This window comes from Numenius arquata, chromosome 11 (assembly GCF_964106895.1).
Source record: "Numenius arquata chromosome 11, bNumArq3.hap1.1, whole genome shotgun sequence".
NCBI classification, from domain to species: domain Eukaryota; kingdom Metazoa; phylum Chordata; class Aves; order Charadriiformes; family Scolopacidae; genus Numenius; species Numenius arquata.
Genome location: NC_133586.1, coordinates 6,513,599 through 6,536,558, shown reverse-complemented (window position 1 = coordinate 6,536,558; position 22,960 = coordinate 6,513,599). Strand labels below are relative to the sequence as shown.

Genomic DNA, 22,960 nt, shown 5'->3' with positions numbered 1-22,960 from the left:
AGCCATCTTTCCGCTCTTGAATCCAGAAGACTTTAAGCCTTGAATTCAAATGCAGTTAATAATTTGCAGTCTGTGCTGTTTGTCCCATCAGCTGGGGCTTGTCCACCTGGCTTATTTCTCATTCCCTGCCTCCTTTTTAACCTATTTTGGTCAACTGGATGCAAACTGGGATCATAGAATCATAGAATGGTTAGAGTTGGAAGGGACCTTAAAGATGATCTGGTTCCAACCCCCCTGCCATGGGCAGGGACACCTCCACTAGACCAGGTTGCTCAAAGCCCCATCCAGCCCGGCCTTAAACACTTCCAGGGATGGGGAATCCACAACCTCCCTGGGCAACCTGTTCCAGTGCTTCACCACCCTCACAGTAAAGAATTTCTTCCTAATATCTAATCTAAATCTCCCCTCTTCCAATTTAAAACCATTACTCCTTGTCCTGTCACTACATCTCCTGACAAAGAGTCCCTCTGTGGCTCTCCTGTAGGCTCCCTTCAGATATTGGTAGGCTGATGTCTTAAAGAAACACAGAAATGGACACAATGATCTAGAGAGAGGTACAGGAGCCTTATCAACATCCCAGGAGAAACTTGGGGGAAGCCTTGAAAGCTCCAAAATGGGCTGTGGTGCCATATCCACCCCCATCGTTTCTCCCCTGGCCATCCAGGTCCACTCCAGCAAAGGCCAGCGAGCCCCAGGACATGCCAGCTCCCGCTGCAGAGGTGAAAGTCCATCTGTTTGCCGGCGCGGAGGTGTCAGCCCGTCATTTGTATGATCCCGTGCTGCCGACCCCTTTCCCCTGCGTGCCTAGTTGAGATGTTACCCCTCTGACAGCCAGACAGGCGAGCGCCGCCGAAGCCCGCGCCCCTCTGCAATTATTTTCCCTAACAATTAATGCCGGTACTAACTTGACACCTTTTCCTTGTTTGGCTTTTGTAAACCATCATCCCTTTTTCTATTAATTCCCGGCATTAATATTTTCTTTCGCGCAAGTGCCGCCGTTCACCCGTGAAACAGTTTGAACATTATGTAGCTGTCAAGAAAGCGAGGGATTACCCAGTGTGCCTTGCCGGAGTAAGTGACACCACTGAGGCCCCGGTTTGAGATGTTTATTTTGAGAGTAAGCTGACAAGCATGAAGGCCTGATCCCAGAGTGGCAATCTTATTTAATTAAAAGGCCTTTTTTTATTATAGCTTTTTCCCCCCCTCACTATTTTTTTTAGATATTTTTAGATAAACGTATATATGTGTTATATGTAAAAATATATATTCATTTTTTTGTACATATGTGTTTTTATATATATAAAAATATATGTAAATATAAAGGAAGACGTTCTTTTATATGTATATATGAGAGAATGATTGCTAAAGCCTGGCTCACGTGAGCAGTGTTGGGCAGCCCTTCCCCCTCTTCTATTTTCCTTTACTGTATAACAACCCGGAGAGGTTTCAGAGCAATAATGCAATTGGGATGCTTGCTTAGCTATAGTCTTCTTGCTTCCCATCCTTGAAGAAAGGGCCTGGACTTTTATATTTGTAGACATTGAACTTGCAGGCCGTTTGCTTTCGCTGTCTCCTCTTTCTGTCTTTCTTTTTCGGGTTTTGCCCTCGCTCGTGGGTTTTCTCTGCCCAGAGCAGATGAATTATGGCCATAGACCACCTGCCTCCATCGCCCTCTTCAGGCTTTCATTTCATCAGTTGCTCTCCTTGTCTTGGCCAGTTTCATGCGCAGGATAGGTTGTGACATTATTATTACTATTATTGTTATTTTTAATAATGCAGCTTCCTCCTGCTTATCCTGTAAATAAAAGCCAGTTCCCTTTTTTTATTTTATTTTTTTTAAAGGAGCTAGAAGAAACTAACGTTACAGAGCTCGAAGCTGTTATTTCTTAACTTCTCCATCATCTTGGGGCAACTTTCTGTGTTGTGCGGCTACGTTTTATCTGTGTGTTACCACTTGTTGTGGAAAATGTGCTCATTTTAAGCTGTAAATTTTATATACAAGTATAATCATAGTTCTTAGATTTTTCCCTAGAATACTTCTAGTCCTAACCCATTGAAAACAATGAGGAGCTGCCCTCTGACTTCCCTGGCTTTGGGTCAGGCCCTTACTGTTATTCTCTCTTAGAGGAAAAGGAAAATAAACTTCTTTTTAAGTTTGCAGTATTTTTTTCACCAAAAGGCGTTGATTTCAGCAATTACTATTTAGGAAAAGGATCAGCTGCAGGCAGTATTTGAAAACGAATGGATATTTTCCTTCTGTGAATGAAACACCCCTTGTGTGCAGAATCGTCCAGGGCTCCACAACTCTTCCCTTTTGCAAATGAAACAGGATAAAAAATTTCTATAATTCTTAAAAATAAGTCCGTATGTCCCAGGAACACAGTTCTGCACAGTACTGTGTAATTCAAAATAGAAGCTAGCACACAGCTATTTTTTTCTTGAGTCTAAGTCTGCCTTCACATAACACGGATCAGATTTTTGGATGTTTAAATATGGATTTTTCACGTTCTCACTGGTTCACCAAACTACTGACAAGACTGAGCATTGGTCTTAAGCTGAGTTATTCTGAACTGCTGTGTATTTGTCAGCCAGTATCTCAGTGGGAACCGGGGGTCAGAACAAATTCAGATTATTTCTGAATATGAGAAGTCTGGTGTAGGAATCTGCCTTTCCCTGCCAGCAGCCCACACTGTGGGCTGGGGGCAGCCAGGACTGTCACATAAGCTGATATTCTTCTAATGAAATTGAAATCTTAGTAGGGAATTTTAATTCCAAATCTATGGTATAATACAGAAAACATCAATTATGACAGATAAACGGCATCTGGGATAAGTTAACTGTATATGCTGCTACACCTCGGTTTTATGCTTTCCCTGATTTGTAGCAGCTCATGAGATTTTTAATTTTTTTTGCAAAGTCTGTATGTATTACTAAATCAACCATCCAGTTAAATCCTTCATGTACCTTGTTCCCCCTTTTGTATGGTGTCCTGCACGGTGCTTGGTGTTAGTGCAGATGCCACTGGTTTAATAACAATAATAAAAACTTGATTCCCTCTTCTCTTTTCCTTTGACAGATGCAAGTTTTCTATTGCTGCTGAGTGGCGCAAGCCTCATGCTCTGTCTATGGACATCTGCTCCATAAAAATATGGGACATTATTGCCGTGGCAAAATGTGCCACTTGGATTAAAAAATGTGTTACCTGAATATTGTTTGTTGTCTTTATGGAGTCTATTCTGTGTGTGGTTTTTAGCCTGAGCTGGTGAATAATGTCAGTATTTTTTCACTAAAACGTCAAATTTGGTTTTCAGTAAATTGGCAAGTGACACCAGTGATGAAATCCTGACTGGTATTTTAGCTATTGTTACTGGTTTCCTCGGAGCTCCTATCCAAGTTACGATGCTTTTGAGTTTTGGTCTTTTTATATATTCATAGTCGCAGGATCACATTTTCTCTCTTCCACTGTGTGTGGTGTTAGTTGGCCTGTGAATTGTCCTTCTTCCCTGCTTCTGTTTGCTCTTTTCCCAAACTAAAACGGTAACTAAGCTACTAAAGAATAATTAACATTCTTTAAGAATAACACAGCAGAGATCAAGCAAACTATGAAGAATTTTTGTTTCCTGCTTTCAATCAGCTTTTGGGTTCTGTTCAATAGATGTCCTGTATGAGCTAACAATTCTTATATAGGTAATTAAGTATATGCATCTATATATAAAATAAGTCATTACTATTTATTATTGTTATCTATTGTTTTATGAAAATATAATTTAAGGTGGGGGCAGTTCTAATTTATTTTTTATTAATTATCACAGGTACAAGTGACCCCTATGTGAAGTTTAAACTGAATGGGAAAACTCTGTACAAAAGTAAGGTAGTCTACAAGAACCTCAACCCAGTTTGGGATGAAACTGTTGTGCTGCCTGTACAGACCCTCGATCAAAAACTCTGGATCAAGGTAAGTTTTGGGGTTAGATTTTTGAAAGATGGGTAAATGTTTATTTAAGCAATTATTTTCTACTTTAAAAACGGATTGATTTTTATTCACTGTAGCAGCGTAACATAAAACATGATCTGGTTTAAGAGTTTCAGCAATTTCAAATTAAAATGCACATATGTCTTTTCCAGATTTCATTCGTGTGTTTTGCTTTCCGTCTGCAAAAAACCCAAGTTGAAATAAAACTCCTTGACTGGATGTGTTTAAAGCAACGGCGCTAAATTCTGCTCACTCTTACCGGGCTTGTGCAAACTCAGTGAAACCAGTCGCGGTTTCATAAGCACGTTTTAAGAGTGTAATTTGGCCGGGTTGAACAGAATTATTACCTGGGATGCAGCCGTGACAAGTAGCAAAGCCTTTTCTCGTTATGAATAACGTTACAGTTACCAGAACTGCAAGCTACCAGTTGCGAGCACTAATTGCTAAAACATCTGTAGCCAGAAGTACCTGATTTTCGTGCAGCGTTTCATTATACTATCGCACGGAGCATAAAAGAACAGGCACAATCCATAGCAGCACACATGTCTCTGTTTACATAATATTAAGAAGATACTTTCAAAATGCTGTTTAAATATTTACTTAAAAATACAAATTAGAGCAGGGAGATGGAAAATTATCCCTGAATTATATCTCAGCTTTGATCTTTCAAATACAAAATTGAACTGGAAGGGCTTAAAATATCTGTTCTTTTATCGGCTGGGATAAAACTGGCTTATGATGTGAAAATTATAAATGTTTATTTTATTTTGCTACCAGGTGTACGATAGAGATTTAACATCTTCAGACTTCATGGGGTCAGCGTTTGTAGCACTCACTGAACTTGAACTCAATAGGTAATACGTTTATTTAATTACAGGTTGTTAATGCAGCTTAATTGAGAAACATAGGAAAATAATGAAATGCTTTTGCTCTAGCTTGGAATTTGTCTATTCATGAAAACTTATTTTGATAGAAGGGTGGGGAGCACATTTTAAAATAAAGAAATCACTTGAGATAAATACTGTACACACATGATTTTATCTGGCATTATGTACCGGATTCAAATCCAACCTGGACAACCCCACCTCAGCAGAAGGCGCCCTTTCCTTTTCGTGTCTAGGAATAAGAATTTCTATATGCGGCATTGTTTAGGGAGAGCTACACCAGAATAATTTATGGAAGTGGAAGAAGAAAAGGGGGGGAGAAGGTTGAGACTCCTTCATAGCCCCACGTAGCGCGGGGTGCCTTTTTCTGTGTAGAACCGGGCTGGGGAGCAGTTTGCCCAGTTGGCTGCGAGTGCCCCATTTCCAGCCTCCCCCCGCAGCCATCCGTCCCCGCGGCAGCTGCATCTGGCCCTGATTTAGTGCAGAGGCAAAGCCTGCGCCTTTTGTCTGCTGCCGCTGCTTGGTCTCAATGTGGAGCTGGAAGCCAGGAATTCAAGTTTGAGTTCTCTTTTATACTCCCTCACTGTGTGACTTTTTTTTTGGAGAAAATGAGTTTTCCCTGTGCGGGTTTATTATAGCTCCCATGGCTGTTGTATCCAAATTTCTAGAAACATTAATGAATTTACCCATGAGATAGTGCCACCAGGTAAATACCAGCATTCCCGTTTTCAGAGAGGGAACTGAGTCATGGAGGGAGGTTAAACACAGGCAGGGGTAAGGCAGAATACAGGTCTTGGGAGTCGAATCCCAGCCATTGTTGTTAGAAAATTCACTGGGATGAGTTTCTCTGTCACTACTCTTCCCTGTGAAGTGGAGGTGGTAGTAACTTAATTCAGCCTGTATCTGCGTACAGAGTTATGAGTGTTAAGTAATGCTATATAGATGCTAGCCTGCGTTATTAAAAGGGGGGTGTACTTTGTCAGAACTAAGAAGGAACCCTCCAGATTTCTCGTTTTAACATTTAAACTCAATATTGGGAATTTCAGACAAGAAGCTGAAATTTGCACGGCTCAGCGTGACCTTTAATAATCAACTCGAGTTAACTGGAGTCAATAAATGCACGTCTGTTTTTTTTTTTTTTTTTTGCTTGTAGAACTACTGAACAGGTCTTAAAACTGGAAGATCCCAACAGTTTAGAAGATGACATGGGAGTGATTGTATTAAACTTGAGTCTAGCAGTCAAGCAAGGAGACTTCAAGAGAAATGTAAGTGGCTTAGGAAATCAAATTTATAGCTGGAATTTGTAGGCAGAAAAAAAAGAAGAGCTGGCATAATCTAATTTACTGGGAAATGCCACCTTTATTTTCATCCTCTGAGACTCAATATTGAAATCCAGATAGATCATAACTTTAAAAAAAAAAAAAAAGGCCCGTGTTTAACTGGGTAAAAGTTGGGTGGATGTCTGTAGCTGGATGGTTCCGTCTCGTAGCCGGGATGTGCACTGTGGCAGTGCTCTCCGTCCACTGCGGGAGTAGTATCCATCACTGCATCATCCAGGTTGCTGAAGTGAATGCATGAACCGTACCTGCTGTGACTGCTATTCCAGAGCATTCTATTTTCACCTAGTAGTTTAGATTTTAGCACTTAAAGAAAAAAAAAAAAAAAAAGAAAAAAGAATGTGATTTTTTTTTTTTTTTTTCTTGTCAATGAAAAAATATATCTGTGTGGAATCTAAAAGCAGGGATTTGATGTTAGGACTGAAACTGCACCAATGCTGTGGAGGAGCACACTGCCTGAGAGGAAGAGATTGCTTGTAAAAACCCTGATTTTTGCCACTGACAGTTTCTTGACTGAGTTCAATTGAACTTGGCTCCTGATGCTGAAATATGGTGCATTTAGTGATGCTGGAAGCCCAGAAGAACCTGGGCAGAGACTGGGAATGACACAATTAAAGCTGACAGTTTTCAAATTTCAGGTCCTGCGCATGTTTGGTTTTTTGTGGTTTTTTTTTTTATTATTTTTTTCTTTTTATTTTTTTATTTTGTTTTCATCTTTTAAGATTTGCACTCGTGTTTCACACAGAGTGTGGAGCATACCCGTGTTGGTGAACTCATCCAGCAAGGGCAGGGGAAAGTCAAGATCAGGCATTTACTGGACTGGCTTGAAAACCAGAGCTAATTTTATATATGTGTAACAAATATGTAAACAGAAAATCTTCCTACAAGTCTTCAATGTAGCCTAGTATGAAAGCTGTTGTTTACAGCACGTTATTGAATTAAAGGTATGGAATTCCAGTCTGAATGGGATTATTTATAGAAACGTAAATGTTTCAATGGATTGGAAAGCAAAATGAGAAAAAGCTGATGTGGGATGTCTGCTGTTCACTGTTTGTTTTTCAAATAGCTGCCTTTTTTGAGGATTGTAAAGTCTCAATTAATATTAAGATAATTGTAGAGTTATTTCTACCTCATTATGTGATTATTTAAAGGCTTAATGACATTATTCAAAACACTGTTGTCGTGTCTATGTTATGAGATGACTTTGACCTGGGATGTGAATTCCCCCTCTAACTTGCACAAGAGTGTTGCTGGCACACATGTCACTGGATTGCAGGAAGCGGGAAAGCAAAGACCTAAAATTTCTTTAGCGAAAAAGCGGTTCAGCCAAAAGAACCTCAGGAACATTTTAGGGAGAAATGGGCTAAAGTGGACCTAGCCAGTGAGACAGAAAATACATTGGTTTAAAGTAGCAGCTTTTGGTACTCTTGGGTGCTTAGTTAACATTCAGAGTGCAGATGATAGAAGAGTTGGTGGACACTGTAATTTTTTTTTAAAGTCGATGTTTTAAGCCCTCATATTTCAAATGCAAATTGCTCAGCCATTTCCAGTGGAATCAGAATAGTGAAATGGCTCTGTCCACATTAGCACTTAACAGCAAGATGATTTTTTTTTTCCTTTTTAAATTAGCTTAGTGTAGAACCAGATGGCACCAAACGTATAAGCCATGTTTCTTACTAATGGCTCTGGGTCTCTCCACTTTTTATTCTTGATTACTTTTTTATTTCTTTTTTTTTTTTTTCTGGTGCAATGCAGGTATTTTGAGTTTGTTGATTGTTATGTTTCATGAGGGAGGGAGGTAGATGAATGCAGTCGTAGATCCAGCCCCTTACTTATTACTAAGCTTTTCTAACACATTTGACAAGCTGCTGTTTGAATTATTAACTAAACACTTTCTCCGTTTTACTCCTTCTCTTTTTGCTCTTTCTGGGTTCTCTTTGGTACGATGGTGGGGACTCATGAACAGAAATGGTCAAGTCGGAAGAGGCGCAGTTCATCCAAGGTAATCCATATTTTTTTCTCTTCAAAATAAAACCAGTCTCATCCCAAAATCTGTGCCGTCCTCTGAAACACAAAAGTGTAAACATAGGAAAACTCTGAAGTATAGATGCAACCTGTCTTAACGCGGTGGCTGTGATACCCTTTGCTTTTTTGATTTTTTTTCAGTGTGATGAGAAATTGCTGCTGTTTTCTTATTGTAGGTCCTATGGTAGTATCTAGGGGCAAGCGAGAGTAAGACCTAATTCAGAAAAGACCTGTAGAAAGAGAGAAAAAATGTCTGTACTAAGGAAATTTGCTGTAAATAAAACCAAAAAAAGGAGCAGTGCAGGATTTGTGTAAGCGCACCTGAAAGGTGGCTGGTAGTTGTTACTGGAGTTGGACACGGCTCTCCGGGTTCCCAGTCTAATTGTCTGGGACACCTCTCACCACGGGAGGGATCTTGTGAGGCAGTATTTCTTCTGGTCACTCCTGTGGATTTTGAAATTCCTTTTGTTCTTGGGTTGGAGACCAAGCAGAGAGTTTTCATTACCAGCAATGTAACACGATTTCCAAGATTTGTGTGTTGCTACAGATCTGCATAACTTGCTGTCCTTGGTCTTCTGTAGTACCCCTGAAGGCTTCCATTAGTTTTATATTCCTCTACTGTTCCACTTTTGCATTAGATTTTAACTTGTTCGGGAAATAGACTGTGGCTTTTTATTTGTTCTGTAAAGCTTTAATTTGCTATTGAGTAAATAACAATGATATAGATACTGCAGGCTCCAGAATGGGGCTTGAGAGCTATACAGTCTAACTTTCTGAAAGGCAGAATTTGGCTCTTATGAGGACACATATGCATCTTGATATTTTTCCTGTATAACTATTGGTTTGTGCCTAAATAAATTGAATAATTAACCTCCTCTTGTTTTATTCATTACAACTGTGGTGTGCTATGTAGAGGAGTTGACTGCCTCAGGTATTGGGCCAGCAAGTATATTTTTGTCAACAGAAGAAGTGCAAAGTACAGCTCTTGGAGCTGGACAGTATCTCGGCAAGCCTTGGATCCTGGGATAACACAGCCCTTTCTGCGGCACTTGGTGCAGAGAGTCGCCAGGCTTCCCTGAATGCCGTATGACAGAAAGTGATGGAATAATTGAAGAGCTCAGCACTTTAGTTTTTAACTAAAGCTCTGGAAATTACTGTGCCCTCACTCAATCAGTGTAGCTTGATCCCCCTTTTTCTCACGCGTGCACACACAGCTGTCTCTTGATGCTGGTTGGCTTTGGGTCCTGGGAAAGAGAGCCAGGTTTTTAAACTCTAGTTCTTTTTGTCCAGAATAGCCAAACTTCTGTCCTGGTTGCTGTCACTGGATTTTTTTTTTTTTTGTTATACACTATATCTCATTGCATTTTGAATATATTTTTTGTATATATACAGGTTTTTGGACCTTTAGCTGTAAGCCATATGGCCAGGTCGTTCTCAAGGCTCCGGCTTGTGCATTAGCATCTTTTCAAATAAAATTAAGAGGTGCTGAAGCATGGTACTGAGTTAGGAGAAGTGAAAGTATTGCTTAAAAGAGGAGAGGGGAAAAAAAAAAAGAGCTGCAACCTTGTGCTCTATTCTGTTCCAGTCACTAGAGGGTAGGAGAGCTTCAGTTCTTCCTCGGGAAGACACAGTTCATGCTCCAGTGTGATCTCTAAAGAAAAGCTCTGTGACCATCCAAAGGCAGTAAAAATATTTCCCAGCATGCGCTGGAAAAATCTGACAAAGCAGTATTTCCTGGTTTATTGATTCTGCTACTGCACTAAAACACTAGTACTGTACATCAATAACCATCTTTAGTTAGGAAACTCTGGTCTGTGGAAGCAGTACTAGCAGTTTGTGGCAGAACATAAATGCTAGAAAGAAAAATTGTGTGCATGGGGAATATAGGTGCCTAGGGAAGGCACAAGAGGTTATGGAAGAATAGCCAGAGAGTATGATGGGGTAGAAAACAATGTTGCTGGACGAGATAAAGATACAGGAATAAGGGGAGCAAGGGAAATGGAGAGAGCTCTATAACAGATACACAAACTCTTCTCTTTTTTGGCTACTGAGCTGACTCTGGTTGGTTGTTGCAGGAGAAAAAGGCCTTGTACTTTCTATTTGAGCAGCTGAACTGAGATAGATCTGAAATTCACCTCTGTAAGTTTAGGCAAATAGTTTTCTATTTTAAATGGTTTTCCTGGGTTTTTACGCTGAACTGTAGCTGACCTCTATTGTAATATTTAGCTGTTCTTCTACAAATACAGGGGAAAATACTTATTTTAAGGGTGGATAAAACTAATATAACTTTCACAGCTTTTTTAAATCTGTATTGCCTATGTGAAAGAAATCTGGTTTTAAATCTGATTTTACTCTAATTTGACTACTTTGTTATCTTAGTGCAGATTTGGCACATCAGTATCCTGAAAAAGTCTCTCACATCAGTCACGGGATTCTTGCAGGCTTCCCAAATTCACCCCAAATGATCAGTATCCCTGCTGATGGCATTAATATCTGATGCGACCCTATGTCAGACTGGCAAAGCGGTTCACGTGGGCGGTTGTGGATAACACGCATTCTTCATGTGTGTTCTCTGAGCTCCCTTGCTTTTGAAGAAAAAGCTGCATTTCAGACAACAATGAAAACAGCAGCAGTACTAGATCTCCAGTCCCGTTACAGTTGCTTCACAGACATTACATATAGTAAGCAAGAAGGATTTCAGCGACTGAATATTGTCTTTTAAATCATTTTGGTGCAGGAGCTGTTGAACTGGATGATTTAGCTATCTGTTGATTACACAGTATATATTTTTCACTGCTGCGAGAAGGGAGTCATCGCACTTTTGGGCACACTCCCAAGACATGGGCAGCACATCCAGATTCCTCATTTTTTATGGGAGCTGAGAACAGCGTTGTCCTCTGTGAGAGCTGTCTCCAAGAGCACGGCTTTCTTCTTTTTCTCATAGAGGGGTGGCATTGCAAAGGGAAGAAGATACTATTAGGCACTATTAATATATGCACTCATATCTGTGTATTGGCAAGCTCTCCTCTCTTTTCTGTTTTTTTCTGGGGTGCAGAGGGAGTTGGTAGCTATCTCTCCTGGAGCCCAACATGCTGATGCTCAGTAGCCTTGTTTGTCCCGGGTGGCTTGAGTCTCACCCTGAGTGCCCCACACGCTATTTCCAGCATTTGTACAGCTGAATAACCTTTAAGTGTTGAACATCTATGAAGCAAATAAGCAGGTTTGCTTGGGGTGGATTGACCCGCAGCCGTTCGGTCCTGAAACAAAAGCAACGCAGTTGCCACCTTGATAGCCTAAGCTGATTGAATAAATTGGCTGAAAGGCTGACCGGACCCAAGTGCTCTTCGGTGTCTCAATGCAGGGGAAAATCCCTTGCTCTCCTTTTTTTCTGCGTGGGCTGTTAGGTTTCATTTTTGCCTGCCTCATTGTATTTGGCTTTCTCCCACAATACCCCGTGGGCAGCAGTGCTCTCCGAGCGTTTCGTGGAGCGGAGGGACTCAGTTGCCACAGGGTCACGCATCATGGCAGCAATCTCGTGTCGGTTCACTTGCCTTTCTCACTGCCCTCTCCTCTTTCCCAAGGGGAGACTGCCTCTGCAAAATGGTTTCCCTGCCTAATGAGGAGAGGTCCAAAGAGTCTTCCTATTTGCGTGTTGTTGTTTTCTCAAATGGCAAATTACGTGGCCCAGTTTCGACATTGACCTCTTCACAGGGATTGCAGCAGGGCTTCTGTTGTCCTGTCTCATCCTTTTAAATGAAAGATGTGAGAGATGGGCTCGCTTCACACTTGGCCACCTCGCCGTGTCATTTAAATGTACAATTTTTCTGCATCTCTTTATTGCTTCAAAAACAAGTTTGAACTTGGGGCATGTATGTGCGTGTCAGGAAGAGAGACAGATTTGAAAGCAGCCCTGATGCACCAGAGGGGATTCGCTGGGTGCCTATAGAGGGAGATTATATACAAATGGTGTTAGCAGGGAGACTTGAGCTCCTAAAGGATTTTGTGAAGCTGGGTCAATGAGCCGGTTCTTTCCCCTCCAAAGCCCCGTCATTCTTGCTGGTCTCCTGTGTTTGCCTCTGTGAAGGCAGAATATGGCCCACTTGCTCATTCTTGTCCAGCTTTCTTTAGATCAGAATGAGAAAGTAATAAAAAATTGAAAGTTGGTGTAAGAGGGTTTTATATTGATTTTGAAACCAGGAACTAGATTCTGAAAATGGTACTGTGAGCACCGATTTTTAATTTTCCTGTTTAGAGATGAGGGACATTTTCTGGGGAACTGTTCTTTCTAAGCAGCAGTGAGAAGAACCATCTTCTGTTCCTCACATGGTAGGGTTGTCATCTATGACCAGGCCATATTTTTGATTCAGAAAAGATTACTTATTACTTTCCTGATGTTGCACAGTCCCTAAATCTGCAGTAAAGATGAGCTCTTAGACTTGAAAAACATCTAGTTTGTTTTTTAAGAGTAAAGCTTTCTGGATGTTCTTGTGCTTACTGTTTTCTTTCTGTTTGGCTTGTTTGAGGGGTGCTTTTTGTTCAAGTTGTTAGCCATTTTACAGCAGTGAAGTGCTCATAAAAGTGACCTTCATGGTATCACTGGTTGTTTGCATCCAAAGTCCAACCAAAATCAGAGCTCTATCTGGAGACAACCCCTTGAATTCTGGTTTTAAGACTATCTTGATTTCAGAAGTGATGAGGGGAGCAGGAAGGAATAAGCAAATTTTTCTGATGTCTTGTGTCTGGGAGGTGTGCCAACTTCCATCATAGAGTATGTGTTTCCTAATTTCCAGCCGTATAGCCTGATCCTAGTTTCATCCAACTTTTCTGTACCTCTGCAAGGCACCTTTACTTTGGTCTGGGACGTAGCCAGAGTGTGAGCTGGCTGACTGCAGAGAGTTTACAGGAAAATACAGCAGGAGAGACCTGAAGGACCTGGCATCCAGTCTGGGAGCACAGCTGGAAAGAGCTCGGGTTCAGCAGCAGGAGGAGCTGAAGTACCCAACTGCGGAGGCGTCCGTAGCCTGGGAGGTAACAGAGAAAGGGAAGAGCTGAATAGATAAAAACACTTTACAAATGTCACTGATTAAGCAGTTATGTCCTCCTTTTCTGGCCGATATAGACAGGGGCTTTGACTTTTCTGGTCTCGTTGTGAATGCGAGTTAGTGTAGTGATGGCTGGAGGGAAATTGTTTGGGGTGGTTTTTTCCATCCTTGTTTTGCCCCTGAGTAATTTTGTTGGACTAATCACTGCACTTCTCTGTGCTCTGTTCTGTGTAATAGTTTTTCCAACTCAGAGGGAGGCTGTGAAGTTTAATCAATTAACTCTGTGTAAATCAGTTTGAAACGAGTAGGTGAGGAGTATCAGAGAGGAGGGTAAGACTTTTAAAATAAATAATGCACTAGCATTTTCTTGTCACCTGGGAGGCATTTTCTGTAGTGCAGACTTCCCCAGGCAACACTAAAGTTGACTCATTGATGCTCCAGGTCTCTGGGTCTACCACACGTCTGGGTTTCCCCAGACGTGCTTCCTTCCAGAAACCGTGAGTGGAATCTGAAACACTGCCTGTTTGGCTGGGATTTCCATCAGGGTGGTCAGACGAACAACCTGCCAAATACCTGGGGAAGCCAGAGAGGTGGCTGCAGAGCATGCACAGAGCGGTTCTTTGCCGTGTATGTAGATCATAGAAGGCACAGGAGATGTGCCAGACCTGCTGAGCACACACTGTGGGAGCAGCCTGGGCATGTCCAGGAAATCCAAAGCATTTCTAATGTATGGGCTGACTTGCAGAGGTGCGAGGCAAGGAGCCATCCTGGGCTCTGTGCTGCTCCATTTGGGAAGAGACTCGTGGTGGTGGCAGAGCTGGGTTTGGGGGAGATAAGAAGCAGACTGCAGCCATTGAGCCTGTGGTGAGGTGCTGCAGATCGGGACTGTGCCCTAAACCTGTTGCAAACATCTTGGTTTCTCTAATGTGTGATGCTCTAAAGTGATGCTAAATCTTGTCCAGAAAGTCGTGTCCGTGTCCTGTTAGCTGGAGACCAACATACCCCTCTTCTGAGATGAGCACAGAGCGCTTTGGCAGCTGCACAGCCATCTGGAAAGGGGGTGCACAAGGCCATTTCCTAGGGGCCACCTGTGCTGGAAGGTCAGAGTTGATGCATTGCGATGTGCTCTAGTAATACCGGGCTGCAGGCGCTGATTTTTCCTGGGACCGTACAGAATCCGGGCTGGTTTGGGTACCTCCCAACGGTCCTTTGAACTGTCAGGTCAGTGGCTAAAAAGGTGGGGTTATCTACACTACAGAACTTGGGTAGGAAGGCCCCCAGCACTGAACGACTCTCTAAAATACTGCCCTGATTAAAAAATGAAAAGAATCCAAATTTGACTTGAAAACTGAGTGATAACAACTGTCTTTCGTGCTCAGCCTGGCAGCTTTGAAGAGTACTGGATGCTTTGTTTTTAAAAGAAATTGTAACGCGGATAATAAACTTTGTCTGTTTTTTTTTTGTGAGCTAACATCAAATACCTCTTCCTCCTCTGAGGAAGGAGCTGGGGGGGAGGGAGAATCCTTGGTCCTAAAGCAGCAAGTACATCACATCAAACATGACTATGTTAAATACTAAAATGTTCAAAGTACAACTGAGATAGATAAAGGCTTTGATGGGAAGTGGATATTTCCCAGGGACATTACAAGCAATAATCCAGATGTTATGGTGTAATGCAACGAGTGTCCATGGATAGATGGGGAGCTCAAGCCAAGCAGCGCCTGCTGTAGGCCTTAGCCCTCCACTCCCATGCTGTTACGCCATATGGAAGCAATCTCCAGGCCCCTCTAATAGCCAGCTTTGGATTCCATTTTCACAGGGCTCATAGAGCTAAGTGGAGCTGTTTTATGGACAAGTTAGATAGAAGCCTTTCCAAGATAAACATCCAATTTGAAATTAGGACATACCAAGCTGCAAAATTATTTTAGGGCATATTTCATGGAAGCACTGCCATTTTTCTGAGGCGATTGCCAGACTGTAGAATGCCCTTTGATCCCTTGTGGACATTACTCCCTTTTTTATAAAAAGGATTTTGAAATAGTTCAGTGTTTAGGGAGGAATATATCTGCCGGGACTTTGAAGTATGTCCATGGGAACAGTCATGCTTTAGCTTTTTGGCCTAAAAGACGAACTTTAAAAAAAAAAAAAAAAAAGAAATTACATTGCAGCTGGATTTATGAATCAAAAATCTCGTTTTCTTTTTAAAGGTAGGAATTTTTAATCAGTGTGCCAGGAAAGCCAAACGGGGTGTTTAAATAGAAGTATATTAATATACTTGTGGGATTCAAAGGGTTGGGTATTTTAACCAGCAAAAAGCGAGTAAAAAAATTTGTGAGTTCACCACCCATGATTTAAGAATTTTGTTGCTGGGTAATTGATCCATAAAAAGTAATCTTCAGACATCAGGTGCTTTTGCAATCGTTTTATTTAGCAACAACATTTCTTGCTTGCTTTTAAAGCTAACACGTCCTGTTTTAAAGTGACTTGTGAAATCTTCTCCTCCGTCTTGCTCCCACCTGTATGACATGATTGAAGCTCCGAAGTGTGGCGAGTTAAAAGTTGCTCCACGAGAATAAAATATGGCAGGATTTTTACTGCGAGAAGAAGAGTATAGCCTTGAGTTTTCATGTTTCCAGCTCACTCCCCCCAAATAAAGGCCTACTTAATCATCCTCTGTCCAATAAAATATTGTCAGTTAGCAAACTGTTAGCACAGCCGTGCTATGTAGGATGAAGCTGCGAAGGTAACAAATGTGGCTACCAGGTAACCATAACTCCAGATAAAGAGCGTGGTGGTGTCAGTGTTTTTTCAGCAGGCATCAGTATTTTTGATTCGTGAGCTCGGCTTCTGGAAGCAAGAGCTCCAAAGGCAGCAGGCGAAGAGCTAACGTGGATGACAGGCAGTTGAGCGATTGAGGAGGTGGAAGATGGGTGTTCAGCCTTTCACCTGGCCATAGTCTTTATGATTGTGGGCTGTCTCCCCAGAAAGGACAGACCCACGTTTTATGGACATAGCTAGAGACATCCAAGATTTTATTTTAGTTTTTCCTCTCCAGCACTCTCCTGTGTCTTTCCCCGGGCCAAGGTGACAGATTGCTCTTGATGCTCGAGGTCTGCACTTACCAAAGCTCAGCCAGGTTAGCTAAAGTGGAATTCTCTGGTGGTTTAAGCTAACCCTGCTGATTTTTCTCTGATGCTGAGCACTGTCCCTTCACGGGATCAGCTGTAGTACAGTACAGGCAGAAAATCCATAGCATCCTACTGCCCTCCGTTCTCTGTTTTACTCCTAGGGGACCACGGTACCTCTCTCATTTCTGGTGCTTTCATATCACAGTCAGTTTGAGCATAAAAATGTGGGGTTTGGTGTATAAACGTTTCATGTTGCTGATTTCCTTTTCAGTCAAGCTTCATACGGAGCATGCGACTCTCTGACTCTTTGCGCAAGAACCAGTTGTGGAATGGCCTGGTCACCATCACGCTCTTGGAGGGGAAGAACATCCCTGGAGGGTGCTTGGCAGAGATTTTTATTCTCCTCAAACTGGGAGATCAAAGATACAAGAGTAAGGTAAGTATTAAGGATTTCCTTAAGTTTGCTGAAGCCAATAGGGTACTTGGTGTTTTTTTTTTTTACTAATGTTGCTACTTCAGATGAAACTGTTCTTGAATCTCTTTTATGTAGGCGAGATCAAAACCAGGAGACCAGATCAGGGATATTAACATTTTACTAATATGTTTTACATGCCAATACAGAAGTAGGAAGTTAGGAATAGTGTGTGTATGTGTTTTTGTGCATTTAACATACTCATCATACCGATGGATGTTTGACATTAATACGAAATGAAATAAAGCTACATGCATCACACGTGTTTTGTTCTCTGCCAATACAGAAGTTAGGTTTGCAATGTTAGGTATGCTGGAAAAGCAGACCTGAAATGGCTCCTAGTGCAGGGGAATTATTACTTTTTTTTTTTTAAAGAATCTTTCTTGAAAAATATGTTACATATAGCAGAACCCATCCCCTACTCTCTAAACACACAGAATATTCCATGGTCTTGATTTGAATTTTTATTCTTCTACTCTGTGTTTACTTGTATCCAGTACCATTTCATGGGAATCCAAGAAATGAATGGGGTTCCTAAAGATATACATTTCATCTCCAAAGTCTAATAAGAAGGAGAGATCCCATAATTAAAATAATATTCTGTTGAGGGGGCAAGAGCTCTGCCTGTCATGAACTGGAAGTGTGGAGGGAGGAGCAGGAGGAAACAGAGCAACCCCCTTCTGTACAAAATGTACAGAGCAAGTTCACAGAACATAACGTTCAGACGTAGGCGCATCTGAAACCTGCACTCTGTCCCCCACATTGGACCTCAAACCAAGGTCATGGTATAATGTTTTTATTTAGAAAAGCAGCTTTGAAAAATAACAAATGGGTTAGGTATCTTAGAATAAATATAAGTTATTCCAGTTAAGATCCTTTTTTTATGTTTCTCTTTAATGGTCCATTGGCTGTGTCACAAATCTGCAAGACTGCACTGTTTGCAGTCACAGAAAATTAAGAAGTTTAAAATGGGGAGTCAAGTACCACATTGCCTGCAGTGACTTAATTGCTTAGTAGTTCTGTCTGGGGTCCAGCAAGACTTGGGGACCGCTGCTTTTGCACCCTAATAGGACTTCAAATTGGCAGTGCTTCACATTCTTTCCTGGAGTTTTTTCAACTTATGAAGTACGATCTCGCGTGGTCCAGAAAAGCAGATAAAGTGGGGAGAAATCTCAGTCATGGTCTAGCTAATCCTATCTCCTGTTCTCTCAGTGGCCATGCTGATATTGATGGTGGGTAGTGTAGTGTGATATGAACTGCAAGTGATTTAAGTCCCAATCCAGTGAATACCTGAGTATTCAGAGTAACCTGAACACACGAACAACCTCACTGAACTCAGAGGGAATATTTACAGATATCAGATTAACTGGATGTTAACAATTTCAAGGCTGCTCCTTCTTTGCCTATATGTTAACACAGAAAGATAAAAAATACTTGAGTTCCTGAATTCATTCAAACCTGTTTTCAGGTGATTGTCCTCAAAATGTTTATTCTTTATTTTTTCCAGTGTGTGATGTTGAATGATGACCACAGTCCACTGAAAGTGGGGCTGGTGGATCCACCTTGCATTTCAGAATTTCTCCAGCCATTCGTTCATGTCACACTGGCATAGCTATCATTACTGGGAAGAGGAAAGAGAGTTTTTAAGGAAGATGAGGCTGTGCGTGATGGACTGGGGAGCTTTGGTTGGAATGACCTTAGTACTTGATGCCCTAACATCCAGAATTGATATGTGCTTTACTGTGGAAATAAGTACCATTTAAGAAAAGTAAATATTATAACTGCATGTTTTCTAGACACTGTGTAAGAGTGCAAATCCTCAGTGGAGGGAACAGTTTGATTTTCACTACTTCTCTGACAGGAAGGATATGTTGGACATTGAGGTCTGGAGAAAGGATAACAAAAAGCATGAGGAGCTTTTGGGAACGTAAGTGGTTTATTTTGGGGGATAAGGGGTAAATGCAAAAGATAATGTCATTTTTATTATGATTTCTTAAACTGATCAATTTATTTTCATTATCAGCATCATGCTGTATGTTTCTCTCCTTAATTCCGGTCATGTCCAGATGCTTCTGAAAGGGTCTGTTTATTAAAAGCTATTACGGGGTAATTGATTAACCACGACCTGAATGCAGAGGCACACAAGCTGACTCCACACATGCCGACTGTAAAATCCAGAATACTCCATGAGCTCAGTGGCAGCCGTTTCTGGGAGAGCCAGTGGCAGCAAGGGAGGCAGTACTTGTCTGCATTTGCGTGGTGGTACTGCTCCAGCCCCGTTGTGCTCTGCAGGGCTGATTTGCGGCTTCAGGCTGGTGCCAGCTCAGGGATCTCTGTGCTCCTTTTGAGTGGAGCTGGTGTCCCTCTTCTCTGTTTGCACCTTGGTGGTGTCTTTTTGTAACCTTGTTTATGGGTGCTGTTACCTGCGTTTGCTTTATTTGGATAATCTCTTCCCCGTTGCCACAAAGGACTGATCTCAGTGGGTTTGGTGCCTCGTGCTATTGCACAAGCTCATGTTGTTTAAAGCATCATTTTCAGGGGTAGCCTCACAGGTGATGGACCCATCTCCTGACTGATACCAGATTTTGTTGCACTGCATTATTTCATTATAGCTTCAAATTCTCAAGTAATTATCTTATACCCTGTTAGCAGATGAGACATTTTGTGGGTTATTAGTTGAACCTTTTGTTTTAATTTCTTAATGGGAATAGAATATGGTTCCCACTTTTATGTCCTGTTCTTTCCTCTCCACTCTAACTCCATCTTACTTTGTACAGTATTACTACAGTCTTGGTTTCCTAGTAGTAACTGTATCTTCTTCCTTCTGGCTTGCAGCCTTGTCATTGAGACCCATCTCCCCAAAACACATCTGCACAGTTGGCTACACGCAGCAGCACTAAGAACCATTTAATTTACTGGAGCCCCTCTCGGCTCTGTCCATGCTTATCTGCTTGCAGGATCGGTGCCACAATCTCTAAATTCTTAGGCGCAGGGATTGTTTGCTGTTCTCACCTGGCGAGCGTTTCACAACTTGCTGACTAAATAACAGTAACTCATAAGAACATTCTCTTACTTTAAGCATTCAAATAGTTTGGAACTATTCACTGAGAAGAACAATGCCCTTTGGCTCTACAAATGTTTGTGGTTTTGCAGAGCAGGAAATGCTTTCTGGCTGAATGCTATTGCTCATCACATGGAGAAGTGGCTGAAGATGAATCTGTTCCTTCCATTCTCACAGTTACTTTTATTACTTCTGATATTCTGTTTAGAGGCAGGAAATGTAGCACTGTTTGCGGCTTGCCTCTGTGCAGTCTCCCTGATGCTGGAGAAATTCTTCCGTAGGCTTTTCCCCCTCTTTTTTTTTTTTTTTTTTTTCATTCCACTGGTTTCTGGCAGGTGGTGTTCAATGTGGCAAAAAATTATCAGCAAAATGCTTATTCTATTATTCAAGACTTCAGCAAAGGGCAAGCCTGTGTGTGTTAGATTTACCTTAAAGTTATTGTTGCTGTTTATGTGGAGAGAAAATATTACTGTTTTTGCCTTAAGCACATCAAATTCGCTGTAGCATCAAAACAGGAAAAAATTATACTAGATTTTAAAGATTGATTGCAAGAATAGGTAAACACCAAAAGCGTAATAACAAGCCTTGTTTGTACAGCACAGAAACTTTTGACACCCAATAAATAATATTTTATGAAAGGTTCAAGTGCAGTCTAATCTGGAAAAGGATTCTTTAGGCAAAACAACATTATGAGGTGCCATGTTTATTGTCCCCCTGACTTCCAAGTTTGAGTTTTGAGATTTCTGGATTTCATACCATGGCGATAAGAAAGATCTTTTAGTAAAATGTTTGTGGGTTATATTCCATTATTACATACACCAGTACAACCCAACTGCCCTCAAATAATTTGCATGGTTTAAAGGAAAAGGTAAAATTTGCTGGATCTTAGTAAATAATTGTGTGGTTAATTTGTGGGTACAGTTAGGATTCCTTATGCTTCCTGAGGTCTGCGTAGGTTGATCTGTGTTGGTTAGACCTTTAAATACATATATGTATGTACATATTTAAATGAAATTGAGGAGATGCACAAGGTGGAGTCACGTCTGATAATCCAGACTGCTGAACTTCTGTGGAATAAGACTTCTGTTAGTTCCTTTCGACCCAGGAGTTCGTGTAGGATGGATGCCTTAAGCCCCTGGAACGTGACTCTTCTCCCAGACATAATTTGGTTTCAGGGTAAAATATTGTTCTTGAAATAGGACCTGAAGCGTCTGTGAAGACTATGGAACGTGTACAGTAAGAAATGTGTTGGACCTCCAGTACTAAACACTAACACCTGGGGCCTTTGTCTGCTTCTGAATTAGTAAGGAAACATTCGGTGTGATTTCATGTCACCCTTCTATCACGAAACAAACCCTTGCTGTCAGTGCACATCCCAAGCTAAATTATTACATGCAGCCTACCTGCCTTCTCCTTAGATTTTCAACTGGATCCAGTTTCTTTTTCTTGCTTAAAGTGCTGTGGCATTGAGTGGTCCAGCTGCCAGGGTCTGACACTGAGGGGTGGCTGTATTTTGGTGCTGGATGAAATAATCCCTCTATTTAGTCTGCACAGAACTGTTAGTAACATTTATTGAGTGCTTTTTGTGTCCTTTGGGATAAGAGGCATGCTATAAACAGGAGATGATGTTAATGTATATTAATAAACAAAGGTGTTAACGTGTGCAGAATTTGTCCAGGCAGAGTTAAATTGTTTATGCCAAGTTGTTAGAAAGTGTTTCTGCATTGAGGGATATGTTTTGAAAAAGGGATGCTGCAAAATGTTGGGGTTTTTTTTCTTCACATATTTACCTCAAGAAAGAGATTTTACAAAAACTGCTAGACTTAAGACCATGAGCTATGAGATTGGAGCGCATCCAATAGCTTTATGATGAATGTCTCCAGGAAACAGTGTCTTTGCAACAAGAAACAATCCTTATTTTAAAGGCCATGCTGTTGGGATGGAGCAGTAAAATTGACTATGACTGCATACAAACCTTTCATTTAAATTTCACTGAGCTATAGGAAGAATCAGACAACCAAAACTTATCTGTAGAGTAAGTCAGAATAAGACCTTATTAATTGTCTCCTTGACGCCTGTGGTATTTGAAATTCCTTTCCAAATATTAATCATAGATGCATCTTACTGTATACTGTGATAATGATTCTCACCTCTTTTGTGAAGGGCTTTCAAGAATTCTGCAGGGGGAAAAGGATGGCAATGTTGTGTGCAGATTTTTTCATATGTATTTATGTATATTTAAAGATATTTATAATTTGATGAACTGTGGATTGGGTAATAAAATGCTACTCCATGATTACTGGTGAGAAGCTACTGGTAAGCTCAGCACCTTTTAGTGAAATTTTAACATTTGATTCCCTGATCATGTTAAACAACTAATTTTAACCCCAGATTTATCATGTAGTGTTCTCAAGTAATATTTCTCTTCAAATTGAATAAAAATGGGGGGAAAAAAGTTTGGCAGCTAAAGATGAGAGCTGTAAGTAAAAAGAACACTCTTAAACGAAAACTACAGCTGTGGTGTAATCCTCTACAGGACTAGAGGTTAATATAGAGGTGTAGACCTCAATATTGATCAGGAGGAGGAAGGAAAGCATTTAATTGTGGTTAAAAAAAAGTGATACATTTGTGTGCACAATGCACTCTTAACTTACAGAACCGTGTTCCCTCTAGATCACGCATGTAGCCATGTGTGTGAAAGTCTCTATCTGGATTTCGTATGTAATGTAGCAAAAGATAACAAGCAGAGCTATCCTATTCTGCGATAGGAACACTATGTTAAGAATTTAACTCAGGAGATCATTTGCATTACTTAAAATATAATCTGAGAGTTTTTCCCTCTGCATTCAGATCAGGCAACTTTTGAGCAAACAGTGGATTCCCTCCGTTAGTGTTATACTGTGCCCGTCACCATAGTCTCTTACCACTTTCCCGTGAAATAATTATCTGTAATAAGGTCTTGCCAATAGAAAGCTGAGAAAGTAGGAAAGGAAGAGTTTCAGGAGGATGGGGGAAGTAGTTTGGAAATCATTAAGACT

General features: G+C 41.1%; 1 protein-coding gene across 4 annotated transcripts in view; it reads left to right on the top strand.

The window, feature by feature from the left end:
* Nucleotides 1-22,960, top strand: part of MCTP2 (multiple C2 and transmembrane domain containing 2) — a 101,819-nt gene that overhangs the window by 15,616 nt on the left and 63,243 nt on the right. For all 4 annotated transcript variants that reach the window (XM_074156686.1, XM_074156685.1, XM_074156684.1 and 1 more), the window contains exons 4-9: nucleotides 3,813-3,955; nucleotides 4,751-4,827; nucleotides 6,011-6,122; nucleotides 8,161-8,196; nucleotides 16,661-16,825; nucleotides 18,658-18,788. In XM_074156686.1, the coding sequence (XP_074012787.1) occupies nucleotides 3,813-3,955; nucleotides 4,751-4,827; nucleotides 6,011-6,122; nucleotides 8,161-8,196; nucleotides 16,661-16,825; nucleotides 18,658-18,788 (664 nt within the window). The remainder of the gene's footprint in view (nucleotides 1-3,812; nucleotides 3,956-4,750; nucleotides 4,828-6,010; nucleotides 6,123-8,160; nucleotides 8,197-16,660; nucleotides 16,826-18,657; nucleotides 18,789-22,960) is intronic.